At 43.8% G+C, this 20983-nt stretch overlaps 1 protein-coding gene across 1 annotated transcript in view; it reads left to right on the top strand.

Moving 5' to 3' along the window:
• The window catches only part of LOC147725263 (uncharacterized), a 122413-nt gene that overhangs the window by 11635 nt on the left and 89795 nt on the right, over positions 1 to 20983 (top strand). Inside the window, exon 4 of the mRNA XM_086918227.1 lies at positions 19777 to 19872. Within this exon, the coding sequence (XP_086774353.1) occupies positions 19777 to 19872 (96 nt within the window). The remainder of the gene's footprint in view (positions 1 to 19776; positions 19873 to 20983) is intronic.

Raw genomic sequence — 20983 nt, 5'->3', positions numbered from 1 at the left:
CACTTCGAAGGGGCAAGAAGGAGGAGCGAAGTGGCCAGCGGGTGTGGGGATTCCCTTGCCAGGATTATGCATCAAGCATATCATACAATTTCTCACCACTCTTTCTGCACACTTACTAATTCCATCATTCTTCCAGACTGGAGCCAACATCTTACAAATCCCTTTAGAACTGATGTGCGCTGCTCCATGCGCCATCGTTACTACCGCAAGCACATACGCATCAGGCAACATCCAACGCTGCTGTTCCGACAAATCGATCCAACATCCATTCGAGTCCAATTTACCCGTGTTCTCTTTCCATGCAAGTTTTTCCTCTTCAGTCGCTTCATCTTGAATTGCTTTCACACTTTCCACTGTGTCCTCACACATTCCCGAGTCAGTAATCCATCTTGCAGACGTTGCAACATACATTCTACTCATCGTATTCCTAGCTGCCTGTTTAGCGGACTCATCAGCAAAGGCATTTCCACGACCAACATCATCCGTGATTGCTCGATGAGCACTGCACTTCACAATCGCAACTTCCATTGGTAAGGTCAGAGATTCCAGCAAGTCATTGACTAGCTGACCATGCTGGATCTTAGTCCCATGGGACGTAATGAAACCTCTTTCCTTCCACAAACGGCCAAAACTATGCGCTACGCCGAACGCGTACTGACTATCTGTGAACACATTCACTCTCTTTCCCTTAGCTAAAACACACGCTCTAGTCAATGCAATTAATTCTGCAGCTTGGGCAGAATTCTGACTCACTCTTGCAGTCTCCACAATCGTACTCAAAGTCGTTACTGCGTAAGCAGCTGTCACATCACCATTCTCCAATTTAAAACAAGACCCGTCAACATACAACGTGCCATCTGGATCTGATAATGGAGTGTCTTTAAGATCAATTTGTCCTTTTGTCTCTTCCTCGGTTCTGAAACAACAGTCTTGGGGTTCAGAATCACTTGACTCCTGACTAGTCGGCAACAATGTTGCTGGATTCAAGACATTGCATCTTTTGATCTGAATATGACTTGCAAGTAGTGTCAACTCATAGCCTGATAATCTAGCACTGGTAAGGTGTTGTGTCTTGGTTCAGTTCATGAGCGTGTCCACGGCGTGAGGAACCATGACCACTAGCATGTTGTTCATGACCAAACCAGCAGATTGTCGAATGGATGCTGCAGCTGCTGCTGTAGCTCTCAAGCAACTAGGCAACGCCCTGGCTACCGGATCTAATGTTGATGAAAAATACGCACAAGGGCGTTGTTTTTTACCAAATCGTTGCGTCAGAACACTCAACGCGCAACCTTCTCTCTCGTGGACATAGAGTGTAAATGGCTTACTGTAGTCGGGTGTACCCGACACAGGAGCTGAACATAATGCATTTCGTAACTCAGAAAAACTTTGCTGACATTCGGCAGACCATGGCACTGGACTCGGAACACCTTTCCCAGTCAAGGCCACCAATGGTTTTGCCAAAAGAGAAAAATTTGGGATCCATTGCCTACAGTATGAGGTAATTCCTAAAAAGACACGCACTTCTCTCTGTGTGCTAGGAACATTCATCTGCGTAATTGCTTTTATTCTCTCTGGGGTCAACCTTCTTCCCTCCTTTGACAAGAGATGACCTAGGTAGGTCACTTCTTGACAACAGTATTGCATTTTTGAAGGTGACACCTTGTGATTTAAATTAGACAAATGATGCAGTAGGGAAATTGTAGCTGCTTTGCAAGTTTCCTTGTCATCGGCAGCCACTAGAAGATCATCAACATATTGCACTAAAGCAGAACCAGGAGGAAGTACAAAGGAATCTAGCTGACTTTTTAAAGCCTGGCTGTAGATGGATGGGCTTTCACAATATCCTTGTGGAGCACGTTTAAACCTGAAGCTTCGGCCTCCTAAAGAGAAGCCAAAAATATCTCTGCTTTCCTCGGCTATCGGAATGCTGAAAAAGGCATTCTTCAAGTCGATAACTGAAAACCATGTGGCTGTAGCAGGAATCAACGTTAACAACGCAGTAATGTCTGGAACCACAGGAAACTGTGGAATCACAATTTTGTTAACCTCTCTAAGATCGATCACAAATCTATAAACTGGAGGCTTTGAAGGATCAGTGCGTTTCAGAATTGGCAGTACAGGGCTGTTACAGACATTTCCTCTAGTTTCTTCTACTACGTCTTTCTTGATCAAATCTTGCACTATCAATAAAAGCGCACGTTCACCTTCACTAGAGATCTTGTATTGAGGTATTCGTGGAAATTTGACATTTGCTTCCAAAGTAACTACATATGGTGGAATTTCCAAAAGACCAACATCGTTAGGACCAGTCGCCCAAAGAGTATCAGGGAGAGAACGCAGCTCCAGTGGGAGCGCATCCATTGATAAGTACATCGGAGAGATGATTCTCTTACCCAATGTAAGCTGTACTCCTGCCGGAGAACAGTACAGAGTCACGTACAGCCGTTTTAACAAGTCTAAGCCAAGCAGATTTTCATTACAACCAGTCGTCAAAATCAAGGGTGCTTTCAATTGACGGGGTCCAACAGAAATAGACAAAGGACCAGATACGGGGTTGTGAACAGGGACGCCTGAAAAACCTACCGAAACATTTGTTAAGCCAGACAAAGGTGCGCCAGGGAGTTTTGCATGTATGATAGAACTTTTTGCTGCACCAGTATCCAACAGAAACGGTTCGACTACACCTGATGTTGCTACTGCGACATAAGGCCCACTCTGATCTACTGGCACTGAAACTACTCCCTCTCTTTGTCCATGGCTGTCCTAGTACTCATTTTGCTGAAATTCCTCACTAACTTCACAGTAGTCTTCAACGTGATACTGTTGAGATCTAGTTGGTTGTGCAGTCTGTCCATTTCGCTGATCAAAATAATAAGAAGGGCGATCGTTCGTTTGTGGAGGCATAGCACCTTGTCCTCGACCTCTAGAATTGTGCGTAGAACCACCACGACCTCTCTGAGCTGCTGCAGCATTATTTAATGCTAATACTGGACACTCATTTTTATAATGACCTTCTTTCTTGCAGTAAGCACACTGATTCCATTGGTATTGTGGTCTCTGAGAATTATAGTCTGTCCTCTGATATGGCCCTTGCTGCGTATTAGTCTGATTCGTGCGGGGCGGATATGCCTGCTGCAAAAGAACTTTAGTTTTTAAATCTTTTGTTTTCTTATCTGACTTTTCCTTCTCTTCTTTATCCCTATTTTCATAGTACTGGGCAGTTGCAAGTATTTGCGCAGTCGTAGAGACAGCTCACGCACTTTCAGAATCTTTTAATTTATTACTGAGCTCTGGTAGCAGATTGTGCACAAATTTATCAACAAATAGTCTCTGTCCTCCTTCCATGCTCATATCCTGACCACTGTGATCTACGAAAGTTTCTTCAATCCTTGTGAAAAAGTCGGAGACGCTTTCGTCCTTCTTCTGCCTGCATGCGGACAACTTGTCCCAGTTAACGCGCAATGCTGGCATCAAAGTTTTCATTAAATCGATTATTCTACCAGGCAAATTAGCAATTAGAGGTTCAGGTTTAGAACCACCTATTTGTTGACCATCTGCTGCTATTATAGCTGCCCAATCACCACCTAGGGCAACTGGATGATTTTCTTTACGAATTTTAGTACAAATTGGTTGCGGTACTACATTGCCAAATAACATGTCAATGTCCGCTAAATTCATTACGCAAGCTTCAACTGTTTGTGCCAACTCTTTGTAATATCCAGCTGGATTTTTACGCGGATCTGGCAAAGTCCTGTTTTACTGCTAACACTTCAGCTCGTTTCCACGGAATGTGTATCCACACTCTCTGGAATTGGGCCGGAGCAGCTGCAATACCATTCACTGCGTCAGCTTGAATGGCTTCGCGCCATATTGGAGGAACTTCTCTCACAGGGTATTGTCGGCCTTGTTTCGTACTACGCCTCTCTAATTCTCTTGGTGAACGGAGGGAAGGATCGAATCTAAAATCTAAAATTAATTCCATTGCTTCTTTTATCTCCTGACCAACTATCATACCTGCAGCAAATTTTTGTTGAACTTGAATTAATTCATCCGGTACCTGTTCAGATTCGCTCTCCTCCCATTCTTCACGTAAAAGGGAACACATAACATCAAACACATAGCGCTGTGTCGGTTCCTTCCATTGCATGAATGTATCTAATACATCTCGCACACTATATCTTCCAACTTTCGAAATCCACCTAAGAGCAGTGGAGTCTAATATTCCACGTTCTTCACTACTAGGAAGCTGACTACGTCTCTGAACGGAGTCAGAGACAGGACTCCTAATCAGAGTTTTGTAAAAGGGAGATAGAATATTAGTGACAGAATCAGTGATTCTCCGACGGACAGAAAGCGGAGTCATATAGCTTGCAGAAGTTTGAAGGAGAGTATTAGTAGGAACAGAAGAAACAGCAACAACAGGGGTAGCAGGTAAAGTAGCTTGTGAAACAACAGGTATAAGTGGTACAGGCATAGGCAGAGGAGCTTGCAACCCTGGAAGAGGGGGTGCCGGAGGAATATTAATATTAACCACAGGAAGTACAGGAGCTTGATTCAGGGGAGCAGGAGCAGGTATACCAGGCTGTCCAGCAACCGGTAATTGAACATTTGGTAAAGGTGGAGCCGTAGCACCCTGTGCATACGGTGGGGGTGACCTCAACAAGTAAGACAACAGAGGATCCTTTTCGGGGTCCTCTACTATCTTAGCTGTACTCGATGGCAAGGCAGGATAGCACTTGTCTATCGCTAAATTACGCTCTCTATTGGCCACCTCCATCGCTTTCTCAGATTCATTGAGTTGCAGCTGCTTGGCAGACTGCTCTAAAGTCAATTCTTGCTCTTTTTGTTCTTTCTTTAGCTTTTTAGTTTCTCTCTGTTTGGATTCTTTTCGCCAATAACGGAAAGAATCAAACATTGCCGGCCGGGCTTTCTTCTTAAACAATTTCATTTCTAAATTATCAAGAATTTCGGGTTAAAACTACCATGCAGTGGCCAACTAAGGACACCATCTTTCTGTGTGTATCGGACCCACACCTCATTATAAGATATAGGACCCACACCATGTTTACAGTACAAATCATAAAGAGGAGTTCCAATCGGAGGAACCAGACATGAGTCCTCCAACCGGGAATCCCTGTTGCAACCAAAACACGACAAGATACAATTTTTCCGACTTACCAACTGTTTAATTACTGCAGGGACACAGAAGTCACAGATACTACACACGGGCAGAATCTAGGAGCCTGTTCGATTTGCACAAAGTGGGTTGCTCCATAAATACAGTTTTTCTAGCTTGGGGCAACATTCTTCACATGCTAGTATGTTTCTAAGCCTTCATGTCCTAAACAATAAATATTTGGTGTTACACAAGAATCGTCAATAATATCTGATGTCAAAACATTACGAAAGAGGGGTTCCCACTGTTCCATCATAATCCCATGTCAACTTTTCATTCAAGAGCCGGACCGCCTCATCGTAAATTTCGTTACCTCCCCTTAATAAAGGCCCAGAAGGAAAGGAGCAGAGCCAGGTGTAGAAGATAGAAAAGCAGGATAAGAGATGTTTGTGGGTCGTAAATGGGCAAGGCTACCAGCTTCGGCCACCTAATCATGATCAGGCCAACGAACACGAGAACCAGTATAGCAGGACTGGCCTCAGGCCGGGGAGGCAGTTTCTGCCGAGTCATGCGGCCACAGTGTTTCTGTCCTAAAGTGCACGTGTCACTAGCAAGGTGAATCGCCGGCTAAAGCCTACGTGTCCTTAAGTGAAATGGGCTGATCAGAGGTCACTGTGTGTCCATTGACTATGTGAGGGCAAGAATACAAGATGGATGACAGAATCTAAAATGGATGCCATGGGTAAATCGGAAATGTGGTTATAACAGGAGTGCTCTTGCTCGTAGCGTAGCGAAAACACCAGGATATGCTAAATGGATCATTTGCGGTTCACTGATACCAAAATTATGAATTTACGACAATGTTGAAAACACGGGTTCAAATCGTCACGGAACCTCACTATTCGGACGCTCACCTCCAGTCACAGATCTGGGTTTAAATCAATCATCATTCTTCAGCTCACTTTACCACCTCAGTTCAGACCCAGCTATATGCAAATCAGTCTTGACCCTGGGCCTCATGGGAACAGTCCAGCCCACATTGCCAAGCCAGGTCTTCCTTGAACCAGAAGCAAGCATTCTGGGACCGGTTTCTGGGAAACACCCTTCATCAGCCTGGTTAGCTTGAATCCAGTGGAAAAATGAGCAAGGGACCCACGTCTGGGCATACTCTGCCAACTTAGGGCAAACAAAGCAAAGTCAAGGAGATAATGGACAACGTGCTGAAACTTTTCAGACGCTCAACCCCAGGCACAGATCTGGGTTGAATCCATCATCATTCTTCAGCTCACTTTGCCACCTCAGTTTTGACCAAGCTATATGCAAATCAATCTTTACCCTGTGCCTCATGGGAAAAGTCCAGCCCGAACTGTCATGTCAGGTTTTCCCTGCACCCGAAACAAGCATCCTGAGAACGGTTTTTGGTTAACAGCCTTCATCAGCCAGGTTAGCATGAATCCAGTGGAAAAGTGAGTAATGGACCCATGTCGGTGCACACCATGCCAACTTAGGCCGAACAAAGCAAATGTAAGGCATTCTGTCCATCAATTGTTCTTTTTGCATTTGTTCCCCCCAGTGGGACGGGTATGCCCAGACGTGGGTCCTGGGCTCACTCTGCCACTGGAATCAAGCTATCCTGGCTTATGAGGGGTGAAAACTTAAGATTAACTTAAATTTGTCTTAAGTTTTTTTTAAAGATAAAATCCTAATTTAAGACAAAATCCTAATTTAAGACAAAACCCAAATTTAGGACAACATCCTAATTTAAGACAAAATCCTAAACTAAGACAAAAAGCCTTACTTAGGATAAAATCCTAACTTGAGACAAAATCCTAACTGAAAACAAAATCCTAATTTAGGACACAATCCTAACTTAAGACAAAATTCTAATTTACGACTACAAAATGCCTACTGTGAATACCAAAAGTAGTAAGTTTAGGATTTTGTCATAAGTTAATTCTGTTAATTGGCCTCATTCTTCTGGATTCCGTACATCATATGATCTTTTTGCACAAGATAGTGCATGGCTTGGTATATTCATCGTATGGGCTTCCAGGAACTGGTTTGACTCAAAGGCAACAGAAGCATTTGGTAAATGTGTCCCAAAATGTATGCAAATGGAACCCTTGGAGTTTCCTGTTATTTCTGCTTCAAAATCATCTTGACTAGAACAACAATCATAGTAATTCACATCTACCTTTGCTGAACTTAGACCACAGATTCAAGAAGGTAGATTTTCCTGCTAAACCTTGCATTACCCCATCAAATTCCAACTGTAATTGGACTTTGGGGCAGCTGTGTGCTAGTATGTGTAAAAGTTCCATGCTTTTATATATGCTATTTAACTAAGCAAGCATTGTATGCTACATTGATGTAACACAAAACCCCCAAAACAAATTTGTCAGATGACCTCATGTAAAAATGTGTAAGATTTTGAGCAATATATTTAGAAAGAGAAAGATAGCTTGAATTTAGAAAAATCTTAATGAACATTAGGATTCAATAAAACATCCGTGCAATGTGGGCTTGTGGAATTGTGGTAAATACTTAATTACCCTGTCAGAGTTTCTATACATTAAAAAGGATTGCTCATAAAATGAGAGGCAGAGTCCGTGGTGTCCGATTCAAAAGGGCTTTAATGCAATAGCTCGAGCTACTGGAGAATCGGGTTCCATCACCACTAAGGTTCAGGAAGGATCGTCATCTAAATCTTTATTCACATAACACATTATATATAGTTAAACCATACATTGCATTGAATAGAGAAGGCGGAGCGCTCCAGGAGGAGCAAGTGAAAGAGAGAGAGAAGAACACATGGGCGTGAAAGAAGGTGTGTAAGGAGGCGTACACGTGGGTGTTCACTTGATGAGTCATAGGTGTGTCATAGGTGGGTGGATGCATAGAGGGGGTCTGCATGGTCAGCAGGAACCTTTATCCCACTTGTGCGCGCAAAACTAGTCATGACGTGGAATTGACGTGTAACTGGGGAGAGCTGGGGGGAGCTGACTTTAGCACTAGTAGGGGAGTCTGGGATGTCAGAACGACCTGCACCTTTGGCATATCTGATATCTTGTGTTTGGAGGATGTATTGTCTGAAGTAAAGGTCGCTCGAGCAAAGGCTGCTCATCACTAACTGCTAGTATGTGCATATATTTCTTCGTGCATTGCGTGGGGGCCATGGGCCTTCTATGGAAACGGGTTCTGTAAATCACTTGCATGGAGACAGAAAGGCTAGGCCCTATCTTCTGCAGGCGGAATATGTTTACCCCTTTCACTCGACTGGAATGTGTTTCTGTGGAGCTGAGAAGATAACTGTAGGCAAAATACTGTCTTTGGCAGGCCAGGCTGGGCACCTCTCGGCTGAGCAGGAAGTAAGGGAGAGGTCAGGGATACATAACTATTCTGCAGCTTTCAGAGTCAGAGGAGGCTCGGAGCCTGAATTCGGGTCCTGGCTCGGCTGTGCCACAAAAACGTGTGCATCTCGACTTTTAAACGTGTACCATGTAAATGCATTGGCAACATAGGCCTCAGTGCAGAAGTAAACGTTACATTCATGGAAGGCCTAATAACTGACATGCAACATTGGACGGAAATGCAGAGGCATTATTATTACAGGCATGAGAAGGGAATTACATGATGACATGGACATACATGGGGCATAGGTACATAGATAGGGTGCGAGTGGGGGACACACTGGCCACGTAAAATTTCTATTTCCTCATTCCCTCCTTGTCCCCTACTGTGCCCTTTAGGACACGTCTATATTCATGAGACCATCTATTTGTTCATATAGCATCATTTGCTCGTCTTTTTTTATTTGTGCACGTGAACGTGGACGTGGACGGGGAATACAGGCTGTGGCACACAAGCCGCAAATCGCTGGGCCACATTGCAGACAGAGACAGCAACTGAATATAACTAGTAGCATTATTCCTAGGAATGACAGTACTTTCCATCCCCAGGCTGATATCACACTCCAGAGCCAACCGGACCAAGTCCAGGTGCCTGGATTCTGGTGTATCTCGTGAGCTATCTTATGGAGCCTCGTTATTGCTGCATACACTGATGGCGCGTTATTAGGAATAAACACACAACAACTGGAGCCGATCACTCTACAAGCCCCGCCCCTATCGGCCAGGATGACGTCAAGAACAAGGCGGTTCTGAAGAACAACGAGTCTCATAGCAGACTGTTCCTCGGTCAAGTTACCTAAAACAGAAGTAGTCTCATTCACTACTGCTTCCAAAGTTCTTGTCAATCTGTGTATTAATTTACTGTTTTGGATGGGACCTATGAAGAAAAAGAATCCTTTATTGAAATCTGTATATTGCTCCAATGCTGTCTCAGTCTGATCGACAACTGGGGTATCGGTTTCCCTCTTGTGTCTAACATGTACTAGTCGTGAGTCTCGATGATAATGGGATGGGGCTAGAAAAACAGGTGGCAGTAGGAACGCTATACAACACGTCCCATCCCAGTCTAAGGGCAGACGTACATAGGCTGTCTGACCACAAATTAAATAGGAATGGCGGGAAGCTTTAAAAGTAGACTTTCCTTTATCATTGAATTCGACCACAGTATTACAATCACTGTGTCCTAGATGCACTGAACCATTCTTTCTAACGCATAATTCACCTTTTACTGGTAAAACTGTTATGAACGGTGAATCTATACTTGTCTCGGACTGGACGTTTAGAATCATAAGGTTAAGGGAAACATTTCCTAGTTCGTACACTTCATTTTCTAGATCTGTTCCTTTCCTTTGGGGAAAACCATCTTTGTCGGGGAAACATGCCTTGTTCATTACTATATTCAGGTCTGTGAACTTTCTGTCTTGTGTTGATGACATTAAAGCAAACCATGCTCCGCACGAACCATTGTGCGAGAACGGATAAGGAAAAAGGGCAGAACTCCCTCCATTTTCTGATAAGGTGGGAGTCGGCCACATACCCAGCAATTCGTTACATTGCTGGTCTGGTGAGAATGGTGTAACATGCGAATAAAAGTATTGTTGCACAGTGCTAGTCGATATGACAGTTCATGGGGTGGCAGATCACTGAACGTGTGCTCTACAGTATCATTGAAGGAAGAATGTATATGTGAACCAAGAGAAGGAAAGAAAACATGTAGTGTCAAACTTATACATATAATCGATATACTTAGAAAAAACATAATGATCAGAGTTACTATGCATCTGCTGCGTAAGTTTTTGCAATATTTATCTTTCATCTTTCTCTGCCTATCTCTCTGTCTATTTGGGTCTACGATCTTATACATGTCAGGAACCTGTCTAACCGCTTCACCCAAGGGGGACTTAAACAATTAAACGCTGTCTGACTTACTAGATCGTAGCTTCAGTTTGTACTCCTGTTGCGGAGTCTTTTCTAGCAAAGGGAGTTTCGAGTCACTGATGTCAGGGCAGTCCTTAGAGTCTTTTACTGATCCAAGTCCATGGAAGCGTTTCACGTGGTGGGCATGTATCCAGCCCTTCCTCCCCTCGACCTTGACGGCGGTCCTCGTTGTCAGTAATACCAGCTTTGGTGCGCGCCAGCGGGGCTCGAGAGGACTTGAACGATCAAAGTTTCGAACGAAGACAAGATCCCCAGGGACAATCGAGTGTTCTTTCACCTGGGTGTTGTCGGGGAAGGCGGCTGCAAACTGTGAATGACAAGAAAGGAGTGCAGACATCAAGGAAGCCAGGTAATCTGTCAGCATATTACTGTTGACATCTGTTATTCTTTTTGGCATAGGCGTACCCCACATATTCGGTGGTCTACCAAAAACCACCTCGTACGGGGACAGTCCTGTTCTAGAATGAGCTACCATACGCATGTAAAAGAGGGCAACCGGCAAGGCTACCATCCAATCCACGCCTTTTTCTGCACAGACCTTCGCTAGCTTGGTTTTAAGTGTCTGATTGTGTCTTCTCTACGAGCCCTGCTGCCTCTGGGTGTTGTATGCAAAGGAATCTCCACTGGTACCCTAACAGAAGAGATACTGGTTTCATCAGCTCAGAAGAGAATGGCTGACCGTTATCTGAGTACACAACATGGGGCAAGCCGTATCGTGGGAAGAATTCTCGGACCAACTGCCTGGTGGTGGTCACAGCAGTGTAATCTGGGACTGGGTACGCTTCTGTCCATCTAGATAGTGCACATACAACTACGAGGACGTACTTGTATCCTCGACATCTGTCCATCTGAATATAATCCATCTGGAGGACTTCAAAAGGGTTGTCAGGAGGATGAAATCCACCTTGTTCCACGGGAATACCTTTGCCTGGATTGAACTGACAACAGAACATGCAGGTACGCACTTTCTGTTTTGCTGCTGCACGCAGGTGCTTGTTGAACCAGATATTCTGTAAACTGTCTAACATTGCCTTTTCTCCTAAGTGTGCTGGACTATGTGCTGTATTTATGATAACTTGAACCATGGAGTCAGGGAGAAGCCATGTGGCTTTGCCTTTTGTCATCCAACCCTGGTCTGTCTGGACCCCTCCTTGTTCAGTCCATTTCTTTATTTCGTCTGGAGTGGCATGTGTCTGTATGTCGAGTACATCTTGTGAGGGATCCCTCATTGTCATGCAGTTTGTCAGTGATGGTGCTTCTGTCTTTGTCGTGTCTGTGGGAATGTCTGTTTGAGTCTGAGCTGTAAGTTTAGCTGTTCGATCTGCCAGGTCATTACCCTGGGAAATGGTGTCTGTGACTTTAGTATGTGCTTTGCACTTCATGATAGCTATGGCTGTAGGTAAGTGTATTGCATCTAACAGAGCCTGAATGAGGGGACCATGCTGAATTTTGGCCCCATGAGAGGTCAGAAAACCTCTCTCCTGCCACAGGACTCCGAAGTCGTGAACGACTCCGAAGGCATACTGTGAATCTGTGTATATATTTACTTTCAAGTTCTTGGCTCGTATACAGCCTTGGGTCAGAGCGATGAGCTCTGCTGCTTGGGCTGACAATGTGTCAATTTGTTGTGTCTCTATGACCTCAGTATCAGTGGTCACTGCATATGCGGCCACAAACTCTCCTGTGCTTGTTCTCATGCATGAACCATCCACATAAAGTGTCAGGTCTGGGTCGGGTAATGCAATGTCTGTCAAGTCTTGTCTTGGCTTCGTCACTGTATTAATTACTTCCACACAGTCATGTGGTGCAGGGTCTGCTGTGCTTGAAGGCAAGAGTGTAGCAGGGTTCAGTATATTGCATCGTCTGATCTCTATGTGTGGCTGGAATAATGTCAGTTCATATCCTGTCAGTCTTGCTATAGTCAGGTGTTGAGTCAGAGTCCTGTTCAAGAGAACTTCCACTGAGTGTGGAACCTTTACTGTCAGGGGGTGTCCTAACACGATGGAATCGCTTTGTCTTATTGCTAGAGCTGTTGCTGCAACTGATTTCAGGCCCGCAGACAGAGCCTGGGCCACTGGATCCAATGTACTAGAAAAATAAGCACAAGGCTTGTGTTTTCCTGCTTGAGATCTTGAGTAAGAACAGATAATGCTGTGCCAACGCGTTCAGTGACAAAAACGCGTAAAAGGCTTGCTGTAACAAGGAGTCGCTAAAACTGGTGCTTTACATAGAGCTGTTTTCAATTCATCAAATGCAAGTGTATGTTCTTGTGTCCAGGGGAGGACAGTTGAAGACGCTGCCTCCTGTGTTGTTAGCTGTATGAGTGGCTTGGCTAGATATGCATACTGGGGAATTCATTGTCTGCAGTAAGAGGTGAGGCCAATGAAGGCCCGTACCTCCTTTTGTGTCTTGGGCTGTGGAAGATGTGCAATTAACTGAATGTGGTCTGGTGTCAGCTGTCTACCCCTCTTGGACAGCAAGTGTCCAAGGTACACCACTTGCTGTGCACAGAATTGCAACTTCGAAGGGGACACTTTGTGCCCCTTGTCTGCCAGAAAGTATAAGACTGTCAGTGATGCACGTTCTCAGTCACGCTCTGTTCGTGCTGTAATCAAGAGATCGTCCACATATTGGAGTAGCGCAGTGTCGGTAGGCATGTGAATACTGTCTAGTTGTCTTTTCAATGCTTGACTGTAAATACTAGGACTTTCAGTGAATCCTTGAGGAGCCCTCGTAAATTTAAAGCTGCGTCCATTTAAACAGAATCCGAAAAGGTACTGGCTTTCCGGATGGATTGGGACACTAAAGAAGGCGTTTTTGAGATCGATTACAGTAAAGAACGTCGCTTCCGAATCAATTGCAGTCAGTAATGAAGAAATGTCTGGGACCACTGGATACAGGGGTATAATGCATTTGTTCAGTTCTTGGAGGTCAATCACTAGTCTGTAGACTGGTGGTGCATTTGGGTCAGTTCGTTTAAGAATGGGAATGATAGGAGAATTACATACATTCGAGTCAGTTTCTACAACCACTCCCTGTGCAATAAGTTCGTCAACAATTTTCAGTAATGCTACTACAGCATCAGGTGGTAACTTGTATTGTCGGATTCGTGGCAAAACAACTCCTTGTTTGAGAGTGACACAGTGTGGCGTAATGTGCATATAACCTACATCAGTCGGACCTTGCGCCCATAAATGCTGTGGTACATTCTGGAGTCTGGGATCAAAATCTCTCAACACATATTGTCCTTTAAAATCACGTAAAAACAATCTCACTCCTTCCGGAGAACAACAAATCACTGCTCCTAGTTATTTCAATGTCTTTTTACCAAGCAAGTTCTCTGGACATGACTTAGTAAGTAACAAGTCTGTAGTGCGGGACAATGGACCAACTCCATGGGGAACTGGCTTTGACACTTCGTTAACAATAGGCTTTCCTGAAAATCCCAGGGAAATATTCTGTGAGCCTGAGAGGGGTGCCCCTCCAACCTCGTCATGACTGATGGTAGTTCTGCTCGCCCCTGTGTCAATTAGAAATTTTCTGTCTTTTCCCAATACACGACTATGTACATAGGGACCCTCTTGATCTACAGGAACCTCAATAAGGGGCAAGCCAACCTCCCTCTCTAGGCTGTTTCATGAGTACTGTTGATATTCTGGATAGTCTGACTGAGCGTACTGGTACATTTGTTGCGTGACATGTTGTGTGGCAGCTATTGGTTGCGGTGTAGCCACTGTCTGTTGTGTGTTCTGTGGCGTTTGCGTGTTATGCGGGGTGTTATCCTGTCTAGGAGGACGCGGTCTTTCTTTCGTCTTGCCTGTAGCTATATTGTGTTTCAGGACAGCACATTCATTCACATAGTGACCTGGTTGCTTGCAATAATTACAGTTCCCTTTAACAGGTGCCGTGCCCTTTTTATGGCCATCAGCAGGTACTGATTGTGCAACTAGTACTTTCATTTTTGTATCTTTCATGCGTCTCTTTTCGTGTTCCTGTTCCTCTCTAATTCGGTTCTGGTGATATTGTAACATTTGTAACATTTGTGAAGGGCTATTTGCTTGCCAGGTACTCTCAACCTTCTGTACTCTATTTTTGATCGAGGGTAAGGAATTCTCTACTAATTTGCTCACAAAAAGATGTGGGTACGATTCACTATTTGTCTTTAGGCCACTATTAATAATAAAACATTTTTCGAATCTAGAATAAAAGTCACTGGTGTCTTCATCTGGTTTCTGTTTACAGGCTAAAATAGCATACCAATCTTCCTTTTTAGTAACCAATAATCTCGTCAGGACCTGTATCAATAGTTCAGGTAGTGCTTTAGCTTTTTCCCCAAGACCAACACCAGGGCCTCGGAGTTTATCTTCGTCTTCCAATTCTGTCCAACTGATCTTTTTCTCTCCCACCTCCCAATCTTTTTCTTTAAGCTTTTCATAAATGCCTGCTGGTAATAGTACTTTCAATAATTTAATAATGTCAGCGTATGTGTAATCCCCTATGCGGAGAATGTCTTTTAATTCACGGTGGAACCCCCCCCGGGTCTTTATCATGACAGGGCAGCAATTTTTTCATTTCCTGTATCTCTATTTTCGTCAAGGGTGTGTAAACGTATACTCGTTGAAGCTCATTGGTTGCATTTCTAACGGGATGTACCTCTCGTAGGGGGTTCTGTCTGTCTATGTGGAAGGTCTTTCTTTCGCGGTGTGGGGCAGGAATCAAGTGCGTGGTCAGAAAAGTCAAGTACTTATGTCGTTGGTCTAGAATGACATTAATTAATTCGGTACCTAGACCTCTCCATCTCTCTAAGAGTAAATCGTCCAGTAATTTATACAAGGGACCTGGATCAGAATGCTGACTCTCGTACAATGTGATCAGATGTTGAACCATGTAAATACCAGCTAAACGCTGTTCTTCCAGAGGGAGGCTTAAGAATGTTTGCGCCACTACGTCATCATTATATATGTTAGAATTACAAGCCCATTGAACGGCTGACCGGGCTAGTTCCTGTTCATGCATAGTATGAGGTTCACCGCCCCCTACTCGTCTTTTCAGTGAATTTTCAGTAGCTTGGAATAGGTGTTCAAGGGAATATCTTTCTGGTATGGGAGGGCCATGTTTACTGTAATCTAGGCCTTTAGGCCTGTCAAACTGTCTTGCTCTACCTACATAATTCAGTTTATCCACTTCCTCTGTTTCTGGCTCATCCTCTCCAGAGGCTAAGTCTTCCTCTTTCTGGTCTGACTCTTTCCTGTGTGCGTCTGACTCAGTCTTGTGTAAGTTCTGAATTTCTTTACGATTTTTCCTGTACATACATTCTATCTTTGACATTGTATCATGTTTACCGGCAGCTATGTTGTCACTCCAATCAATCATACCTTTAGTTACTTCTTTATTTGGCTGGTCTTGTTCCCTGATCAGACAATTAATCAAAAATCGTAAAAGCATGCATTGAACCTCCACCTTTCTTTGTGCCATGGCCTCATGTATACTCTCGGGTCCCTCCCCTGTTCTAATGAAATGGTATATTCTGTCTAAATTGTCCTTCATGCCTGGTAATGTGATCAAATAGTCTGCAACGCGTCTTAATCGTTCTGAGTACATGAGCATTGAGCCTACACCTGGTAGGGGATCATATATACAATTTGAAATCGTTACAGTTTGTTTAAGAGGTGTTGCTGTCATTGTTGGCGTTCGCTGTAGTGCTAATTCTCGTAGTGTTCGTGATGGTGGCGGTGTGTGCAGTATGTCTGTGGTGGGCCCCCTCCCACTGCCCCTTGGCTTGAGTCATCTTTCACTGTCAGTGTCACTACTGGTGTGTGTTGATCCTGTGATACGGGCGGATGGCGAAAAGGATTGTTATGATTGTTGCCAGGAGGAGGAGGGGGAGGAAAGCTTGCATTAACATAATCCGGAGCGGCGTGTTCTAAATAGGAGGAAAGGAAAATGTCTGCTGCTGTCTGTTTATGACCATGGACTTTGGTCGGGATCAGTGGTGGCGGCAAATTACTGGGTATTTCCGGGGTCACTTTAGGTAGTCCTTCGGCGAGGACGGGATACATGCCTTTAGTAAGGCCATTTCTTTGTCTATCTACTTGTTCTGCCTTAACCCGTTCACCTTCTTCCTTTAGCTCTTTTTCTCTAGCTTTTTCTGCTGCTTCTTTACTCCTCTCTGCTTTGTTGATCTCGTTCTCTGTTCTCCTATGCGCTTCTTTACGCCATAACTCTATGGCATCTTTCTGGGACTGTCTAGCTTTCTTTTTCCACAGTGCTTCCTCTACTCTCATAATGCAATCAGCATCCCATGTCCCTGAGACAGGCCATCTATATTTCTCTTCCAGATCCTTCGTGTAATCTACCCATAAGTCTAAAAACAGTATGGCATCTAGCCCGTGCTTCTGGTACATAAAATGACCGGGAGTGTCCCTAGGCGGGACGGGAACTGCCTCTTCGAGTATCCCTTTCCTGGTCCCTATCTGACGTAATTTCAGAAACAGTAGCATGGTGTAACTAACTTGAACGAAAACACAATAAACACAAGAATAGACTGGAAACAATCATTCATACTACGACATTAAAACATTAAAAACAGATACATCCTAACTAGTACATAGAAAAAACACAATCCTGAAAAACAGTTTACTTTATGCACTGCAAAACAGTACAACCATACCGGTCTCGTAAAGAGACACGTCTTTACCGCATCCACCTAAATGGACGCGTCTTTACCGAGTCTGTGTACCCAGACCCGTCTTTACCGGGCTCAAATAAATGAACCCGTCTCTATGCGTTCCCAATAACGGTACTCACCGGGAAGCACAACTGAAGGCCTCGGAAACTCGATACTGGACTGGACTGCTACGGCTTCTGGTGCTGCGCATGCGCCTCGGAACAGGTGGGCCTCGGGATACCTCGGACCTTGCTCTCTCAGCTTGGGCTCTGGTCGGGATGGTCCGCAATCCTCACCGCCTCATGTGGATGCCTGGTCGCAGTCTCCGTCTCCTCCGTGGGCCTGAGGGAGTAGGCAGGAAGTCCCGCTGTCGTGTACACTTGAAGTCCGTCACGGCTATAGAAGGGGTCAGGGGGCTGGACCTACATCGCCGGCGCGTGGGGAAGGGGACTGGACCCTGTTCGGGCGCCAGATTAATGTGGTAAATACTTAATTACCCTGTCAGAGTTTCTATACATTAATAAGGATTGCTCATAAAATGAGAGGCAGAGTCCGTGGTGTCCGATTCAAAAGGGCTTTAATGCAATAGCTCGAGCTACTGGAGAATCGGGTTCCATCACCACTAAGGTTCAGGAAGGATCGTCATCTAAATCTTTATTCACATAACACATTATATATAGTTAAACCATACATTGCATTGAATAGAGAAGGCGGAGCGCTCCAGGCGGAGCAAGTGAAAGAGAGAGATGAGAACACATGGGTTTGAAAGAAGGCGTGTAAGGAGGCGTACACGTGGGTGTTCACTTGATGAGTCATAGGTGTGTCATAGGTGGGTGGATGCATAGAGGGGGTCTGCATGGTCAGCAGGAACCTTTATCCCACTTGTGCGCGCAAAACTAGTCATGACGTGGAATTGACGTGTAACTGGGGAGAGCTGGGGGGAGCTGACTTTAGCACTAGTAGGGGAGTCTGGGATGTCAGAACGACCTGCACCTTTGGCATATCTGATATCTTGTGTTTGGAGGATGTATTGTCTGAAGTAAAGGTCGCTCGAGCAAAGGTTGCTCATCACTAACTGCTAGTGTGTGCATATATTTCTTCGTGCATTGCGTGGGGGCCATGGGCCTTCTATGGAAACGGGTTCTGTAAATCACTTGCATGGAGACAGAAAGGCTAGGCCCTATCTTCTGCAAGCAGAATATGTTTACCCCTTTCAATCGACTGGAATGTGTTTCTGTGGAGCTGAGCAGATAAATGTAGGCAAAATACTGTCTTTGGCAGGCCAGGCTGGGCACCTCTCGGCTGAGCAGGAAGTAAGGGAGAGGTCAGGGATACATAACTATTCTGCAGCTTTCAGAGTCAGAGGAGGCTCGGAGCCTGAATTCGGGTCCTGGCTCGGCTGTGCCACAAAAACGTGTGCATCTCGACTTTTAAACGTGTACCATGTAAATGCATTGGCAACATAGGCCTCAGTGCAGAAGTAAACGTTACATTCATGGAAGGCCTAATAACTGACATGCAACATTGGACGGAAATGCAGAGGCATTATTATTACAGGCATGAGAAGGGAATTACATGATGACATGGACATACATGGGGCATAGGTACATAGATAGGGTGCGAGTGGGGGACACACCGGCCACGTAAAATTTCTATTTCCTCAGAATATGAATGTAAAGTAATGAGTGCATTTGATTCTGATATATATTTAATTCACTATACATTCCCTGAAACAGTCCATCTCACTTTTCTGCAAATTAATGTGGCACTGGTTTGCTCAGGATTTAACTGTAAAGTATGTGTCCATTGTAAGGAGTAATTTTCAGAAGATTTCTCAACCAATTTATGATTGCACGGATGTCATAGACTTTTGGTATTCTTTGGAGAAGGGAAGTCAATGAATCTGCCAGGGAATGAATAATTGCCTTCATGGACCTCAAGCTGCGTAGTCAATATGTGGTGGTGCGGGTGGCTGATATTCCACCACATAAAATACTCTAGCTGCTTCACACATGGTGGCATTGTTGAGTAGATGGTGCTAACATGAGTTGTATGATAGTTGCCTAATCTGAGTGATGGATGTCCCAGTATGTCTGTTGGAGCCATTTCTGTGGCACTCTTCCGCACAAAGGCAGTAAACTTTCACTTAAGGATTAGTATAATCTACTGCACCCAGCATGCCAGGCAGAGTAGACATGCAGACATTGGCCCAGGCAGAGTAGACATGCAGTCATTGGTAGTGCAGTCCCACTTGCAGGTGCATCTGAAGTGTCCACTGTTTTACATGGAAATTCCACTAGCAAAGGAAATCCACTGACAGTGGACAGCTTTTGTGGATTTTCAATTGAAGTGTCTTTGTCCACGGTGCTTAGATCTGCTTAGGTGAAAAAACAGCTACTGATGCAGGACAACTCTATCTTTGATAGAGATTTCAACTTGATAGAGATTTCACCTCTATCTTGAGATGAAAGGAAAATGAACCACAATCTGCAGTTTTCATCATCGTCATTAATTTTATTTGAATCTTTTAGATCCAAAAAGTAAGCAGCACAATTAAATAAAAGTAGATGAGTTTTACTTATGAGGCTGCGATTGCAAAATGTATTCTTTTTTTTGTAAAAGTGATGAAACGTGTTTTCCAGAAACAAATGTGTCATTGAACCAAAATGAAGTGTCAATTGCTGCTATGAGGGAATCACCAAAGAGCAGTGCAAAGAAAAAGGATGCTGCTACGAACGGTAAGGTGCTAAGAATACGGAAGTCTGTGTTCTCAATTTCAGTTTTGTTGTAAAATAGTTGAGGCTATATTTAAATATCTAAAATGTAAAAACAAAAGGAGGTCTCCTTACAAATCTAGTGGGGGACAAGGAGGAACACATTTGAAAATAAGAAAAAGTCCCTAAGACCCTGAATGGGAACAAAGAACTGGCAGCTGATTGAAGAGTTCACTAGTGCCATCTACTCCAGATTTAACATCATGTCACACAGTTATAATAAAGGATTTTTCCACCAAAATAATTGAATTTAAAACATTTTCATTTAATAGTTTATAAAAACACACGTTTTATGCATATAAGTGCCATTACAATAGAACATTAAAAACTGTGTGGAAACACAGTGACAGTTTAAAACAAAAATTCACTTGAAAGAAACAAAATGTTGACGCAGCGTTTCGGTATGTTGTAATAACACCTTCTTCAGGACAGTTCTCTAATCAAAGAAAACATACAATTATTATTCACATTTAAAACGATCTATTTACTACAATCACATAGGTTTTTATTTGTGTCATTCATTATTTAAAATTTTCCATCTCGCATGCATTATAAACTTTATTTCCAATGTTCTTTCTCTATAACATGTTCTAGGCACTCTACAGGACAAAATAGTGGGTCTCTTAGATTACAACTGTACCAGTTTCAAAGGGAATCCTTTGCGTCATTGGTTGTGGGTAGATGAAAATTACCACTGATAGGGTTATTTACTTTACCTACTACATACTCAATAAAGACAGGAATTTTTAATATTTATAGGCAGTTCAATACCTTGTTTGGATTATATGCCACTTCTTTAGTTTGGGGCTTTCTTCTTTGATCAGCCTGATGTACTGTTGAGGCTGGACAAGACTGGTGATATTCCAAGTCCTGATGTTTAAAAATAGTTCCACCTTCAGGGACATGATAAGAAACATCACCTATTATTTAGATCTATCTCTTATTTGTCCATATTTATACTCAATTTGGTCACAACATGTTTACCTGTGAAACTCGGTTCCTTTATTTTCCTCGTTATATTTTTTGGAGCGGTCAGGTACGCGCGGCACTTAAGTCAACAACGTTTTTCTGCATC

This window comes from Lissotriton vulgaris, chromosome 4_1, assembly GCF_964263255.1.
Source record: "Lissotriton vulgaris chromosome 4_1, aLisVul1.2, whole genome shotgun sequence".
NCBI classification, from domain to species: Eukaryota; Metazoa; Chordata; class Amphibia; order Caudata; family Salamandridae; genus Lissotriton; species Lissotriton vulgaris.
This window is presented reverse-complemented; position numbering and strand designations above follow the sequence as displayed.